The sequence below is a fragment of the Diorhabda sublineata genome, chromosome 10, assembly GCF_026230105.1.
Source record: "Diorhabda sublineata isolate icDioSubl1.1 chromosome 10, icDioSubl1.1, whole genome shotgun sequence".
Classification (NCBI taxonomy): Eukaryota; Metazoa; Arthropoda; class Insecta; order Coleoptera; family Chrysomelidae; genus Diorhabda; species Diorhabda sublineata.
Genome location: NC_079483.1, coordinates 16922524 through 16940744, shown reverse-complemented (window position 1 = coordinate 16940744; position 18221 = coordinate 16922524). Strand labels below are relative to the sequence as shown.

The following is an 18221-nucleotide window of genomic DNA, read 5'->3' as shown; positions in this document are numbered from 1 at the left end:
ATAAAATATATTGTACAATATTATCGTGGGGTCTAGGGACCAGCTTAACCGCATCCAATTATCGTGCTGTTTCAATTTATTCTTATAGTTTTTTCCAGTTAACGTCCCACAATACCACACGAAAACATTCAATAAGTGAGTGTTCCAATTCTTTATTCCACACGGTACTCATTTTGTATGCAAAGTCGTGGTGTCGAAAACACAACCCGCGAATGTGGAGTCTTGCGCTTGAAGGCATTAATCGCGGGACAAAAACCGACAATTTTCGCCGCGAAGAATATGTTAATCGAATATGCACACTTATGCTTCGCACTTGTGTTTAGGTACTGAGTTAAGTTTCCAAATTGTTAAAATAGCGAGTACCAGGCCTCTAAGTGAATCACGAACTATGTATGTTTAGGTTGTCCGCATTAACTTAATAATGTCACGATGTCACTTAAAGAAATACTGATCGCAGATAATTTTGAGCCGTGGTTTGTTTTCATTGAAAACTTCTTCGTAATCTCTCTCAACACATTTCAAATGCCCTTCATTTATAATACAGCAATCGGCTTATCATAACCTTATACTAAATAATTTGTTGGGTTATCCTTTGATAATATAGTAAGTAATATCAACCCTTAAGTAATTAAACTCATTAAAAATGAATTTGTATACAGAACCGTCGCCAATTTCAATAGACCCTGTATGTGAATGAGATTGAATCATATAGTTTTAATAATATTGAAAAATACGAATGATACATAATAAAATTATCAGTTATATTTGTAATAGTTGAATTTAAACGAAAACTTTTATGTAATTTCAACTTTTACACCGTAGTACATATAATTTGAAACCCCTCGTATACAGAAACTATAAAATTATTCCGTTCGAATTACTTAAACGAAAATAATACTTTTGACATACCCCGTACGATGTAATTACCTATTAAAGTTGATATTACAGCATCCCGGCCTCTTTCGAAAGCGAACCTTCTTTTATTTCGGGTGGTTGGACCTTTTCTACCACTCCAGTGCCGTTTCACTCAAGTGCGTTTAATTTTTTATTAGGAGTTACAGGTATGAAAATATTTTTATTAAGAGATGAACTCATATCAGATAAAAGGTAAATAGAGATGCAACAGTAGGTGAGCACGTTTGATAAGAGTACCTTGCCCTGATCGTGCCTTCCACTTAGTACGCCTGTGCTCAAAGCTGTGACTAACCTAACTCACGGCAGCCAAGAACTAGAGTGGTGGAAACCGAAGCTGTAAATAGTATAAACGAACAGTGTGGCGTCGGCATGCGACGAACGATGTCGAATTATTTCGAACGAAACCGGTTCGTTATGTTAAATCATATTATGTAAATAAAGTTTTTATGAAAACTTTTTTTCACTAAAAATTTTTCGTTCGTGAAATTCGCGTGTTTATACTGTATATTAATGTGACTTGTGTGTACACAAAGGGGAATTTATTCGAGCAATGGCCTTTGGTGTTGGTCACAGTTTGTTTCTAAGTGAGTTTTTCAACAGATCCCTTCTAAAACTTGTTTAGATTTTAGCGATAAGGACACTTGAAATGCATTTATTATGAGTAGTAACAGAAACATTCTGTGTACACTTCAATTCATTCACTTATTTTCAAGTTAAATTTTAATCGCGTTATTTATTTATTTATTTAGAACAAAAACTCATGTACATATAAGTCAAATAGTCGTACCTTAAATCAATTATCTCTAATGATTTGTAGTTATTAACATCACATCTGTTTTCTTTAGCAACTATTTAAGAATGCGTGTATAGAATTTGCCTAAAACCAATCTCACTCTCTTGTACATATACCTGAGAGGTTTTCAACAGATGTCATCATGTTGCCAGTCAAAAAACCTTAGTGAATAATTTACGAAACTGATTTGTTAGATACCTACACAGGTATACAATGTAATAACGATGTACTGTGAAGTTAAAAGGTCACTGACCGGTTTTCTTTCACGATAGGGTCTGTAGGTGAAATGATTGACATGATGCCTAGATTAAATTGATGTTATAAGAACCAATTTTATATTTATGGTAATGATTACATGCGTGAAAGTTGACGTATTGGAAAAAGTATCTTTTTATATGCTACGTATATTTTCATATTTGATTGAGAAAAAGTTTTCTTTTATTATTTTAATACTGTATGGTAAACTAAATTCCTAGAAGCCCTCAACTTGCAAAACCATAGGCGTACACTTTTTTATTGTGAAAGGATTTTGAAGTATCTCTAGTGGAAATTAGATTTTTCGTCATTCGTTTGTGGGAGTATTTTTTTTATTGATAAATAAGTTTTATACAAATATTTTAAAGAAAATTATCGTTTTTAGATGTGTTTTGACTAGCAGGTTGGGAAAACCTATTATAGTGTATTATTTGTACAGCCAGGCAAATGTTATGGTAAATATTTGATACTTTTTAGGATCGAGCAGAAAGTCCATAATGAAGATATGACTTGACTATTGAATATTAAAATATTGATTAACTGACGAACTCATCATTACATGTCAATGTTTCGTAGTCATGTATTCTGTGAAAATTGTAGATAAAATATTTTTTGAAATATTATTATGTTGCGCTGTTGAATTTATAATACTTTTCGAAGAGAAATCTTCGTTCCTATCTCGGATGTCTGTGCTCTGGCAACTCGATAGGACACCACTACATAAATGAGGAAAAATGATGGTATTATCATCTTACCTGAAAGCAGAGTGGATAAATCACGTGTCTCTTTTATTGACATTTACGACTCCCTAGATTTTGCGGTTTGCTTATTCCCACAAAACAAGATTTATTATAAAAACGCAACTTGCTTCTATTCGATATTAAATTTTTTTACTAAAAACAAAGTATAATAAGAAACATATGATTTTAATTACAAATTTCTTCCTAAGGCTAGTCCATTTCGTCTGTTTTGTAGTGGCCCCATCGTTTATACTAGCAAAAAGTTCCTCTTTTAAAAAAATTTATTAGTTTCGGGAAAAACTTCGTTTAAACTCAATATTTTACTGTTGATAACGAAGGAGCAGTCTCATCCAGAGTAGAATCTAGTTCAGCTTTCATATTGGTTGGGGTTAAACAATTTTTTTTCCAAATTCACTAAAAACGTTCCCTATTTATCGCTTCCAAACAAATTCTAAACAACGTGGCGTCTTCAAACTGTATACATCGTGTACTATCTTCATCTCTAGGTCAGGCCAGGTACTTCTGTAGTAGATGTAGAAAGAAGAATTGCTTATCATAATAGTTTATTAACCAGGTGTTTCCATAACATCAATAAGATGTTTTCTATAAGGAACTTGTTTTGTACGACCTGTAGTTTCTGCTAATACATAAATAAAAGTGTCCAAAGAACTACTCAATACCGGAAAAAGGTTTATCAACAACATTCTAGAACAGATAAATATTGAGTAAGTAAATCAATGAATCTTTATTACAAATAGATCAACAAGTTTTTATTGGTTTACAATTCCTAGAGGAAGTAAGTGTGTTTTAAATGCTAGCAATTTTCACATTGTAAATACCCAAATCATTAGTTTGTAATGAATGTAGGGACTAATAAGGTTTTAGGGGGAAACGTACTCTAAACTTACACAGTAGCGTTTAACTTGTTTTCGAGCAATATCATTTAATAACATCATTATTGATACTAAACAAATAAATACTGTAGTCTGCACATATTCTGTCATTCCAAACGTTCTTTCTTATTTTTGTCTTCACTGATCCATATCATCCATCAGCTCCTTAAGCTCTCGTCATCTTTTGGCAGTTTCCTCCATGATCTACTTGGTCCTGAAGAACACGTTAATTGTTTTGGTTGGTAAGATTAAAAAATAAAACATTCTTGACATAAAAATAAAATTACTGCTACTAATATAATCAATGCAATTTGCATCATGGTTACCATTAATCAAAATTTCATAAGAAAAAGTAAAAACTGTTTCCAAACCTCAAATTTTATTTTATATGTTGTGGTTGGTTTAAAGGTTGCTGCCTTGCTTTGGAGTCTGATGGGCAGAAAAGAGCACCTAGGCGATGGTGGGCCAAACCCTTGTAGGACCAGGGGAAACAACACTTTACTTGAGCATGGATGAAGAAACATTTCAAAAACTCCTAAGGAAAACAAACTCATTTCTCAATAGCATTTAAAAGGCATCAAACTGATAATGCCGCAAGTGGGAAATTTTGCATGAAATAATCAGCTCAACTTTATCTGCACATGCGTTTCATGCACGTTGTCTTGCATCATGTCAAGCGGTCTTGACATTACCGATTTGGTGCAATTTGTAATTCTAGGAAGAAATGAGTTTACCATCTGCTTTATAAGTTTATACGATTTTCAACACCTTTGAAGGAATAAGGAATAAGCGAAGGGTCATTGGAATTGAGGCAAACATCATTCCAAGGAAACAAAAAAGAAATCCTTCCATTTGGTCGATCTATAAAGCCAAATTTTCGTTGTCTGGGTGGATCCAGGGTCTGGATTTCCAGTTCGCACGTTGCTGTTATTAATTTGTGATCAGATGTTCCGAGTGGTGCATGTACGGTCGCGTTGTATAGATCAGGATTAGAAATAGCTGGGTTAGTTACTGACTGTTAGCAAAATCTTCAGCTTCCCGCCTTCATCGTCAGTTCTATCCAAAATTTTACCCGAATCGGGCGTGTAATTCTTATCCAGGGTATACAAGGTGAACCTTGGATATTGTTGATTTTACCTTGGTTTCTGATAGAGCCAGATGTTAGTGTACAGCGTTTATATTCATGTTAAGATCTACCCAGTATAATTCCGAAAAAGTGAAATATTGAAAACTAAATGTTGGAATTATTTAGTCGAAATTTCTTCATCAAATGTTGTGAACTATATGTCTCTATCTCTTATAGTTTAGAATTTATGAAAATTTTTAAGAGAAGTTTAGTTCTCGGGCCCATATAGTAAATAGAGTGCTCTAGCTTTAGAGACAAGTCTCAACGTGTTTTAAACAAAGTTAGAACTTGCAGCTTCGTAAGTTTCGGACAGTCATAACATTCGAGGCGGTTACAAACAAAAGAAATTGCAGTACAGATTGGCATTTCTAAAACAAGAGCTCTGAGGATCCTACATGAGCTTTGCATTGCAGAAGCAGCGTCGAGTAGTATGCTCTGAGCATCCGACATCCAAAAGAGATTCTATGGATATAAGAACCCGTGCCAAAAAAGCAAAGATCACAAAAAGCACAAAAAAGTGATGGCTACAATATTTTGGGATTATGAGGTACCCTTATGATTGACTTTAAGGAATCAAATATAACCGTTAACGCGCATATTACTCATTAAGGCAGCTGCGTAAAAAAATTATCGAAAAACAGTGCGGAAAAATCATCGGAGGTGTGTGATTGCTTCATGAAAATGCTCCAATCAACTCTGCTCTGTTTTCCAGGGCTACTGCACACCATTGAGGCTTCGATTATATTGAAACACCCACCATATAGCCCTGATCTGGCCTTGTCCGACTATTTTTTGTTTGGAAAAGATGTAGGCCGAGTTACGTGGTGAAAGATTTGATAGCGGCGAAGAAATTATACAGACGGTGTACGAGTATTTTGACTGTAAAGATGTGTATCATAATTTTATAAAAAGGGTTAAAAGCTGAAAGCTGAAAAGTGCATGGAAATAAAGGGAGCTGACTTTTCATTCTATGTTCGCCTCTCTTCCAATAAAATTTGACGGGTTTTTCACATTGTGAAGGAACTATTGATTTATGGGTTTTTAATGGTGGTCAAATTTTCGTTGCGATACCGTGTATATTATGATCTTTTTTTCGTTAAAATTTACACTTCACATTTTCCATGCCGTTTTGACAGTACTAAAGGAAATGAAACAAACGCCACGCGAGAGTTTTATCTTCTTGTGGCTTTGGTATATTACGATGCTCACGGAAGTGTGCTCACATGTCCAAATGAAATTTATAATTCTTTTTACAAAATATGATGTTTTCTATAAACGGAAGTAAACGTTCTATCATAAATACGGCCTTCGTAGTTAAATCTGACAGTTCGTTTGTTGCACGTTTTCAGTTAGTTTATAATGAATTTCGTAAGCAAAATGCGGTATTGCAGTGACTTGAAATAATTACGAGGGTATTTAATTTTAGACATTTTAATCTCAAAACATTTTTTAGAATTATTTCGCCATCAGCAAAACGAGTTCTGCTGTCATTAATTTCAATTTTTTCGAGATATAAGCGGAGATGTAACTTTTATTTTTTCTTCATAGGCGTCTCGCTACTTTAAAATATGAAATTTTCCCTGACATTCAATGTATTTATTCAATTCAATTCAAATAACATCGTATATTTTATATAATTTATTTGCTAACATTTTTCTTAATATCTGACATAAATTCAAATAATTTTAGACAGCCTTTATTTCCTATCTCTTTAGATACCTTATCGTGATGACTTAGAACAAATTCCGGAGTAGAATCCTAACTTTCTGATCCATTTGGAAGCATTGGAACAAGCAATTTAGCAGATAGGTCTGCTGGAGAGAAGTTCGGGTACTGGATAGTATGTTTGGTCTAGATTGTAATGCCTTTTGTTTTAGTCGAATAAAAATTGGTCCAAAAGCAATTACTAACATGAAACTTTGGTTCGGTCCAAATGATTGGTATATCAAATTGCACATCGCTAGTTTCTTGTTCAGTCCAACTTTTCGAACCCAGGATATCTTGACACAGGAAATCCAAAATAGTCTAAAAAGTACTGTTCATTCAGTGATGTACAAAATAATTCTCTACAAACATAACAAAAACTGTTGAAGTTGTAGTAGGTCAAACTAGATATATAAAGAAAGATGTCTTTGTAAAAGCGGGACATTTTTTTTCGTTGCGGTCAGCCGGACAGAAAGTCTCAAAGCGCAATAATCCCGCAGTGGGACTTATAGTCACATTAGGAATGACTCTTGCTTGTGATATAATCAGAGGAAATCAATCTGTAGCTCATCATGCTGAAAAACCCTTTCATAACCGTTCCAAATTCCCAGGCCAGCTGACTTACAATATGACAGTACTACACAACATTCATTCATCTACTATTTTCCTCTTCCTGATTTGTTTGAGAAGAAAAGAAGATTCAACAATAAAAATTTTCAATATTAAACTCGCTAATCTGAACTTAATTAATGTAACCTTAACTGATATCAAGAAAATAGTATTGAAATTCCTTAAATTTTAATATTGTTTGTAGTCTAATATATTATATAATCTGAGATGTCGAGTCAATTGGAAAACAAAATAATGTTTATGTCTTGAAGCCAAAAAACTACAAAAATCGCGAACCTCAGTAATGTCTCAGCTGAACACTTTCATTCACGATACAGAAGTCGGCTTAAGTCAGGCAATGATCTCGAAAAGTTGACAACGCTCTTAAATCTGGCAACGTTACAAAAAAAATATTAAAACGAAGCATGTTCGTGCTTCAGTCAGTTGTGTCTGTGTCATGATAACACGTAATTGTCAAGTAGACGCGTTTTCGATTACGAAACTATGTAATCGAACCAAATAGTTCAATAGTTTAGAACACGTACCAGAAATTTGTATAAACGGGCTCCGTTGCTGACGCGCCACGTTGTGGACGACCGGTGTCTGTAAAAACTCAAGAAGATATGGAAACAGTGGCAAGAGAACTTCAAATATCCGATCTTTCTTTGCGACCAATGCTGAAATGCACGCACTAACGAGTTTAGCGTCCGTGCTTCCTCCACGCACTTCCTCCACGTGTACTGGAACGACCAGAATTCTCACGTCTTCATTGAAGAAGAATTAAACCTGTCTGGGGTGTGAGTGTGGGCAGGTTTCGCGGGTTCGTAATTTTTGAGGGTCACGTGACAGGCACAAGTCACCTGGAAATACTCGAAGAGTTACGTGGGCAAATGGACAGGACGGAACTTCGTTGCATTATGCGTTATGTGTGCGGTAGTACCTCGGTGTTCGTTCTGGATAGACAGACGAGGATTCGTTGAGTGGCCCGCACGGTCATGTGATCTGATACCGTGTGATTTCTTCCTGTGGCGCCTTCGAAGGACGCGATTTTGCAAGAAGACCACGCACCATTCTCGATCTCCGAACTGCAATTGAAGAAGTTGTAAAGATAATTTTGGAACACCCTTTATAACTATGACCGGATTATTTGTCCGCAAACTTGTAGACGCTAAAAGTTAGTTTTCTTTATTACCTTCGGTCATACGTTTCCATGAAATATAAAATATTTTCACCAGAAATGAAACCTCAAAAAAAGCATGGCTCTTGCCTCTTATATATAAATGGATTTGTTGACTAACTAACCTAACTAGAAATACAAACTAATTGAATTGAAATTCCATATTATCGAAGAATTTCTTTTTATTAAACATCCTGCGTTTAAAAAAAAATTCACCTCAACCACATGTTTGGAATATAAAATAATGTTTTAAGATATAGATAACACTTTCTAGGTAAACAACCTAAGCATACATTACATTTTGATGTTTATTCGAGTTGTCATCGAGCTTATTCTCTCAGAAATATCCCGACGGTAATATTAGAATATATTCTTGAGAAGTTTACATGGTTTATTTGTGTCCTTGAACTTGTAACGCTGAATTTACCAACAAGGTTACAGAAAACAGAAATAGAGTATGGACGTTGAAATATTCACTGTAACATACAGTTACTTATTATATTCGCGAATGAATTTAAACCACTGAACTTTTTTGAAATTTCGTTTCGATTTGAAATACTTATATACGGGGTTTTTCATACTAGCTGGAGAAATAAGTCAAATATAGCTTTATTGTTTTCCAAAATATTCTCCATTAACATTAATACACTTTTTCATGAGTTTGAATCAATTGTCGAAGCATTTTTTCCATTCCGATTGAGGTAATTCCAAAACATGTGTTTTTAACGGATCAACCGCTTCTTCGGGTGCAGAAAAACTTTGACATCTTAATTTATTATTGATTTGCGGGAATAAGAAGAAACAATTTGACGCCAAACATCAATTCGACCGTTCAAAAACTGTTTTGTTTGAACTAATGTGTGATAGCTCGCATTGTCTTGGTGGAGAATGGTTCGTCTTCTGCGAGAAATTTCAACGTACCATTCAGAATTCACCGTTCTACGTTTCTCCAATGGAACCGGTGGCGACATGTCCAGTTATTTTGAAAAAAAACAGGCGACCTTTTTCTTCGAGGTGTTTCGTACGCGAACAACTTTTTTTGGATTCAGTTCATTCTATACAATCGATTATTGTTTCGGGTTTATACTGTATGTTTCTGAGGAAACCGGTCATAGGATTTCCCATGTTATCATTTAAACTTCATGTTAACTTCGAGTCGCCTACCTTGGGGGCCAAACCCTTTTCGCTCCGGGGGTATATAAGCACCACGTACATGATTTTGGCAAACGGCCGGTATCTTTCAGAGTAATGTACGTTTTGCAAGTGAGTTTAAAATGCATGTGTAAGCCAGATAACAGTACATATTGTACGGTATGCCAGTAAATTAAAAGCACGTCAGAATATATTTAAATATTAGAAAGACTGAGCCGAAAAGGTGGGCGACCCGAAGTTTAAATCGGAAATCCTTTGGCCGGTTTCCTCAGAAACAAACGGTATGCATAGATCCATGATTTGTAGCCAGTCACGATATTATAGACGTCATCTGAAGCACCGCGATTAAATTTTTTCTGTGCCCCAATCGACACGAGCTTTTTATTATTTATCCAACGGTATCCAACGCGAACTTATCTATTTGACAGCTAAATGTTGATGTAATATTGAATGTATTCAAGTGGAACCAATGTCCAAGTGCACCTCACGGTATGTCACATGACGATTTTGCAACATCAACATCTTCACCGAATGCAACCTGTAGCGAAGTGCGACCACCATTAAATTCGGAAAACCAGCGAAACACGGTAGCTCTAGATGGTGTTTCATAACACTGTCCAATAATGTCAAACTTTATGATGGCAAATGCCATATCACAAAACTCGTAACCATCGTTTTGACGATAAACTCTTCATTGGAGCAAATATTCTGTCCAATTCGAAAATTCGGTTTAATTGTAATTAAATAACTTTAAATGCTGCTCAGAATTATCAATTCGTTGTTTTTGATCGATTGTGAGCTCACACGGCACCCACTTAGAACAGAGCTTTCGCATGCCCCAATATACATTCAAGATCTATCCCACCCTTTCTTTTGATATCTTCATTGCCTTAGCTAAAGTCAATTTATAAATTTGTGCGCTTGTTATGTAAAAATTTATTCGAATTTGTGATATTTATCTCGCTTCCGGACACACCCCGTATATCGTACACTATTAAAAAATCCGACCAGTAGAAATACCTAGAACAACAACAATTAAAAACTGTCATAAATCGAGAAGAATATGAATGATACGAAAATTTAAATCAGCACTATATTTATAGAACAAAAAAATTTTTAATTGATTCGTTGAAATATAGACAGAGACATATATGACGTATTTGTTTCAATTCTCGAATTGTTTTTCGCTTGATTGTGAATTCGTCGGAAACACACGTAAAGTTGTTTTATCAATTGAATTAATCACTGCCTTGACGCTATTTTTATCTACTTTACGTGCATCATAGACAAGTTCAGTCATGTTCTATTGATGACATTTATATCTTCACTAGCTGACCCGGCAAACGTTGTTCTGCCTTATAAATTACATCTACGAAATATTTTTTTAGGTCAATAAAAATAAATAACTCACTATAAGTGTTGTATAGACGGATGGAAGAACGCTTTATTTAGGTTAATCAAGTCTTATTTATTAAAGTAACTGCTGTCCAGACATCAAAAATAAGTATCCAAATTTTTACTTTTAATTGGGCGAGAATATGTCACATAAAGTTGTCCAATAACCACTTTGAAATGAGCCCAATATTCCACATCAGGCTCATACTGGAATGCTTGTCGAAGAAATAAATCTCGAAGAACTTGTTGGCGTTATTGGTCAATTCCTCTACGTCTATTTACTATGAATCTACGCGTTTCTGTTTGTTCTAATTGTCTCTGTTGATTTCGTTCATTTCGAGCCTCTTGTATATATAAAACAGTGACTTAATATTGTATTCGTTTGCGTTTCTGTTTTGATTTCAAACTATTCGCAAAAAATGTTAAATACAATATGTACAGGTACGGTAATGGCCGTTGTTAGTGAGAGGTCACAACGCGTGTTTATTTACATGAGAATAAAAACTAACTTTTCAGTTATTAATTAATAATTAATAGAAAAATCAAAATGATACGTATAACAGTCACTGCTACGATCGATAAAAAAGGAAATTGGAATTATAAATAAAAATTTGTCTCAATAGGATTGCCATCTTGCAATCCTATTACGGATCTGTGAATAAAATAAAAAAACCGCGATGGGGTTGATATAGAAAAGTGAAAAATTCAGAGTTCATATTATAATATTTTTCATTCCAAGTCATGACAAATAAAAATATAAAAACCGCGACACGGGAATTTTATATATTCGATAATTATCTTCAATTGAATGGGGGGCACTGGATGGATCAATCCTATATAAGTAATTTTTAAGTTTCTTTAACCTTTTATTCTTTTCTGAAAAATCTTTGATAATAAATCAATTTCCAGAAACAAAATATACTGATAGAGACCGAAATAGATCAAAACGTCCATTTTTTTTCAAACTAATTTTCTATTAAAAACGTAAAATCATAACGATTTATCAAGAAGTAATTTTTTAAAGATTTATTTAAATACTTTGTGACAATATTTTTGATGTTCTAATTTTCGTGTAAGATGATGCGAAAGTAATGTTGTGACAAAAAAATTCTGACCCCTCGTTTTTGAGTTATAGGCCTTCAAAGTAGCGAAATCAGAACTAAATTTTCTCAATTATACAATCGAAAATTATGAATTTTTAATGGATGATTACGTATTTCCATGAAGTGTGTTTAACAGAATAAATTATTCTACATTACTATCTGAAGGTCAGGGGCGGATCGTGCCTAATGGTTAACGATCCGTAACTTTTACAGGGACAATCTGTACAATCTAAAGATAGCAAAAATAAATTTTTCAATCGTTTTATTAACAAAAAGGTACTCTTTGTTTAACTCGATTAAATTTATTTAGATCGTTGTATACGCCAATGAAACCGTTCGCCATAAAGAGACATTCTGAAGAAAATTATCATTTATTTATTGAATAAACGGGAAGGAAAAATAAAAACAAATATGTAGGAAAATTTAGTTGGTTAGCCAACAACTTTTTGTTTATTGTTTAATGAAATAGTGAATATGATATATTTTCTTACGTGTTAAAAAAGTTTTCATTTATCGCCCCACGTTAGGAATATTTGAGGTTAATTTTATCTTGATAAAAACTACATACACTGACTCTATTGGTTGCAGAAAATCGTGTACTGTGTCAACTGTCATTATGCCTCATGTCAAAAATTACAACGTGTTCTGTGTCAACTGTCACAATGTCTTATGTCACCTGTTATTATATTATGTGCGTCCTGTACTGTACGAGATGTGATTATTCCCAACAATTAATTAAACATAGAATATAGATAATTATAAATCAATTAGTATGCACAACTTTTTTATGAAAGATAATTTAAAAAATTAATTAGATGTACTGTGGTATCCATCCTTGATTAAAGTATTTAATTTTTTTCCCAAAAAGTCTTCAGTAAGATACTTTTAAATTCTTTATATTTATAATACCGTCGTTTACAAGTTAATTATAACTCCATATAAAAAGTTCCAAGTAACTTGAATTTAGAAACTTTTCAAGCATACCAAACGTCCTATTAGACATTTTTTTATTTTTAAAAGGTCGTCTTTATAGTGATATAATCAAACCGTTTCTTAAAATTGATAAAAATTTTTATTTACGATCTGTTTTGTTTATTTTGAAGGAGCAATCATCCAATATAATATATTCCTCGTGTTATCCTTGATACTATTATTTACTGTAATACTGATAAGATATACAGGGTGTACCAATATTCGGTATACACAGATCATGGTATCTAACTGCTTTTATAGTTTATTCTAGATACCAGATGCTTAGGTTAAAAACAGCAAAAAAGAAGTCCAGCGTTTTCTATTCCTTTTAAAGCATGTGATTAAAAATTTTCATAGGTCTTATCTTTGGTTACTACTGCACCTATTCCAACTTTAAATTCTTAACTCCAAGCCATTTCAAGGTTTTACCATAGCGATCTTTGATTTTTTATCTCGAAGATATAATCATGGATCCAATATCCATCTCCAGTTACAGTTCAGGCAATGTGATGTACATAGACATGATCTTTCAATGCCATTCAAATTACATACTTTCCACATTTTCATCTGTTGATGGGGTCGTCCCTACTGCTTCAACTTGTATGTATGGATATACCCTGCGACCCAAAGGATCTGGAGAATGTAGGATAGTTTTATTTGTCTTTTATTTGATACGCATCCAGGTGTAATGCTCTGGAGTTACTTAGTGCTTCATACTTCGAGAGAATGTGGATAGAGGCTTCGTCTTCAGGGGTTTGTTGAGACGACAGTGCCCCCATAAAACTTCTGTTAGTTTTCGTAGATTGTTCTTACTTAGGTTTATACATTCAGCAGATCCTCTCTGATTATAGTTACCCAGGAGACGTTTTTGTTTGTGTTAGCTTCTGTAGGTTGTCCCAATAATTGGTTTTTCTTCTATTTACTTTCTTTCCTAGTACTTTTTCCATTGTTCTATAGCTGATGCCACAGAAGGGTTCCATGCTCCATGATCTGAAACATCTCATTGTATTGTATACTTTTGTTAATTTGTTTGATATTGTAGAATGTTCTTGAAGTAGATATTTAAATACGATGAAGGTATGAAGGTTTTTAAGTTAAGGAGACGCCACTGAACTAAAACATTACCGTCAGGTTCGCGATGTTTTGACTCACAGACAATTTTGATGACCGTGTCATTAACTTTACCTCTTTATTTTTTTATTTCAGGTTTTGTTGCCATGAGCTGAAATGATGAATCGGCGCGCCTTCGTGAACTGCCTACTGGTTATCGCGCTTTCTTATTCGAACTTAAAATCGACTTTCGCCGACGGCGGCAGTGCTAATTTCCAGTTCACTAAACATCATTATAATGTCAGTATTCCCGAAAACAGTATTGCCAAATCGTACGCTACCCAAATTCCAGGTTCCGATCTCATGGGCATACGATTGCAATCGGATACGTTCTACGATATTCGATATAAGATAGTAGAAGGTGATAAAGATAAATTTTTCAAAGCTGAACATAGAATAGTGGGAGATTTTTGTTTTCTTTTCATCAGAATTAAAACTGGAAATAACGACGTACTGAATCGCGAAAGGCGAGATAAATATATTCTGCAAGTACGAGGATACGCCACCCTCCGAGAAGGTAAACAAAAAGTTCAATACACCACTGATACGACGGTCATCGTTACTGTATTAGATACGAACGATTTGAATCCTCTTTTCTATCCAACGGAATATAACGCTACCGTTTACGAGGATACACCGGTGCATCGTAATTTTTTAAAAGTAGTAGCCGAAGATGCCGATTTGGGTAGAAACGGCGAAATTTATTACAGTTTTATCGAAGATACCGACAAATTTATGATACATCCTATCACGGGAGCGATATCGTTGACCCGTTCACTGAGATATAACGAAGGTTCGTACCACGAACTGACCGTTTACGCCCAAGACAGAGGTATATCGACGAAAAGCGGATCGGGAATGTTCAGCAAAGCGAAAGTGAGAATTCGCGTACAAAAAGTTAATTTTCATTCGCCCGAAATAAAAATCAGAAGACATCCGCAGATTGTTGAAAACTCGAACGCGGATATTTACGCTATAGTGAACGTATCGGATAAAGACAGCGGCGTACACGGGGAAATAGCCAGTTTGGAAATAGTCGACGGAGATCCCGATGGACATTTCAGAATTAAACCCACTAAACAACCGGGTGAATATAATATAGAAGTTTTAAAATTGTTAGATCGCGAAACGGCGCCCAACGGATACGTTCTACAATTAAGAGCCGTCGATAAAGGTATACCACCCAAGGAAAGTTATAAATCCGTACCCGTGGTATTAGCTGATTTTAACGACAACGCTCCGGTGTTTAATAAAGAAATTTACGATATAAAAGTATCCGAATCGGCTCCAATAAACACACCGTTAATAAGATTAAAAGTAACAGACGCAGACGAAGGCAAAAACGCCCAAGTATATTTAGAAATCGTAGGAGGTAACGAAGGCGGCGAATTTAGCATTAATTCCGAAACTGGAATGTTGTACACCGCGGTACCGCTAGACGCCGAAAGTAAACAATTTTACAGTCTCACCGTATCCGCCATCGACCAAGGAAACGTAGCGACGCGTAAACAATCGTCCGCCAAAATAAAAATATACGTCGAAGATAAAAACGATAACGATCCCATATTCGAAAAATCGGAAACTGTTGTATGGATAGACGAAAACATGCCAGCCGGAGCTTCAGTTACATCTGTACACGCCAAAGATAAAGATAGAGGAGAAAACGCTTACATCTCTTATCTAATTGCCAATCTTAATAAAGTCCCATTCGAAATCGACCATTTTTCCGGCGTCATTAAAACTACGATGCTGTTAGATTACGAAAGCATGAGACGGGAATACACGCTACGAATCCGAGCTTCCGATTGGGGTTTACCGTACCGACGACAAACCGAGATGCAATTAACTGTTAAAATTAGAGACGTCAACGATAATAGACCGCAATTCGAAAAAATCGATTGCTTTGGACACGTCTCGAGAAATCTACCGATCGGAACCGAAATAATAACTCTATCGGCTATCGATTTCGACGCGGGAAATATAATTAGTTATCGCATCGTATCCGGAAACGAAGACGGTTGTTTTTCCATCGATGCAACCTCGGGAACTATTAGCGTTAGTTGCGATCTGAACCAAATTAAAGTAAACGATAGAGAACTCAACGTAACCGCCACGGATAACACACATTTCGCCGATATAACGAGAATACGTTTCAAATTAATCAACGGTAAGAATAAGATGTTAAAATCGTTTAATAATGACGAAACGGAACAGTTCGATTGCAAGGATACCGGAGTGGCTAGAAAACTAACTGAAATTCTCGCGGATGCGGAAAATAACAATAAGCCTTCGACGCAAGAAGAATTTCCAATGATGCCTACACGTTACGGCCTCAATGTACATTCCCCGGAATTCTTGGATTTTCCCGTAGAAATTAAAGTGAACGAATCGGTTGCTTTAGGTACGACGTTAATCAAGTTACGAGCTCGAGATAGAGATTTGGGTTACAACGGAAAACTGCTCTATGGAATATCCAACGGTGATTTGCGTTCGCAATTTTGTATCGACATGGAAACGGGGGAATTGAAAGTTATAGGGTATTTAGATAGAGAAAGAGACACGGAATATTTTCTAAATATATCAGTATACGATTTGGGGAAACCGCAAAAATCTATTTCTCGTATACTTCCTATAACTGTATTGGATGTTAACGATAATCCTCCCAAATTTGAAAAAACGTTGGCGAGTTTTCGTGTGACTGAGAACGCCTTGAACGGCACGGCTATATTTCGCGTAAACGCCACTGATGCCGATGAAGGCGACAACGCTAAAATCACTTACTCCCTAATAACGGATACGAAAGATTTTTATATAGATCCAACAACGGGAGTACTCATAGTATCTAACGGTTTAGATAGAGAACGGCAGGATTTGTACGAATTAAAAATACGAGCGACAGATGGTGGAGGTAAAGGTCACGATAACCCTCCTCTTTATTCAGACGCTTTAGTGAGAATCACCATCGATGACATCAATGATAATCCTCCTAAATTCAGTTTGCCGAATTACGTGGTTAAAATACGCGAGGATGTACCTAAAGGAACCGTAGTAGCTGTAATTACAGCATCGGATCCGGATTTAGGGCTCGAAGGTGAAGTGCTTTATTCCTTGGAAGACAGTGATAGTGACGAAGCTTTCAGAATAGATAATTTATCGGGTACTATCCGTACGACGAAATTGCTAGATTTCGAGGAAAGACAAGTACATAGTTTAGTGGTATATGCGAAAGATAAAGGAAATCCTTCGTTGTCTTCGGAAGCTAGTGTAACTATAAACGTCGTGGATGTTAATGAAAATATGTACGTTCCGCAGTTTAGTGATTTCGTTTTAGTGGGAAAAGTGACGGAAAATTTACCCGTAGGCAGTTTTGTGATGCAAGTTAATGCGACGGATTCGGATCCGCCCGGAGGGGACAGCACAATAGAGTACTCCATTAGAGGAGGAGATGGAATTGGAATTTTCTCTATAGATAATAAAGGTAACGTTAATTTAATTATTTAAATTATTTTTCAGGTGTTTTCAGGTACTCAATCTATTACAAACAGTACGTACAAAAGAACGTATGGCATCCACGCCAGGTGCCATACACCATTTCCTCAATGAAACGATGATCCGTCTGATCAATACCTGACCCAGGAAACCTCAAGATACCTTCGTAATGTCTTAATAGCATCCTCGTACACGTTTAAGGAAAAACCAACATACTTATGCTAACCCAAGCGAGTCGTTTCTAATCGAAGCGAAGTTTATTCTGTCTCGAAGCAGATCTCGAATGCCTAGATCTCAGCGGAGCTACGCAGCTTCTAGATATTCGGCACCCGCGACCTAGTTTAGTTTTCCGTTTTGTATATAATCTTGTGTATATTGTTTTGGTATTTATGTATATTCCTCGACCCTAAGATGACAAGCGCCCATGAATGCATTGATCACACGAATATTTTAGTATTATCAAAAAATTAAGGAGACAACTCAATTAAAAGTGCTCCGTCACTTTTGTGATTTCTTCACGTATTGCAGCTGTTATACGAGGGGTGTTTGGAAACATATTTGCGCATATTTTGTTTCGTTTCTGACGATGTTTTTGGAAATGGAAAAAGTTTAGTATCGAGCTGTCATTAAATATCTATTTTTGGAAGGCATTATGCCCGCGCAAATGAAGGAGGAGTTATACACTATACGGAGACTCTGCATCATCATTAACTACCGTAAAATTTTGTGTAGCTGATTTCAAACGTGGCTGTACATGCCTGACTGACGACGAGCGTCGACATGGACTA

General features: G+C 35.4%; 1 protein-coding gene across 6 annotated transcripts in view; it reads left to right on the top strand.

Moving 5' to 3' along the window:
* Nucleotides 1–1270: 1270 nt before the first annotated feature.
* LOC130449932 (fat-like cadherin-related tumor suppressor homolog) overlaps nucleotides 1271–18221 on the top strand; it is a 424769-nt gene continuing 407818 nt past the window's right edge. For all 6 annotated transcript variants that reach the window (XM_056788038.1, XM_056788034.1, XM_056788033.1 and 3 more), the window contains exons 1-2: nucleotides 1271–1499; nucleotides 14041–17422. In XM_056788038.1, the coding sequence (XP_056644016.1) occupies nucleotides 14062–17422 (3361 nt within the window). In that variant the 5' untranslated portion in view covers nucleotides 1271–1499; nucleotides 14041–14061. The remainder of the gene's footprint in view (nucleotides 1500–14040; nucleotides 17423–18221) is intronic.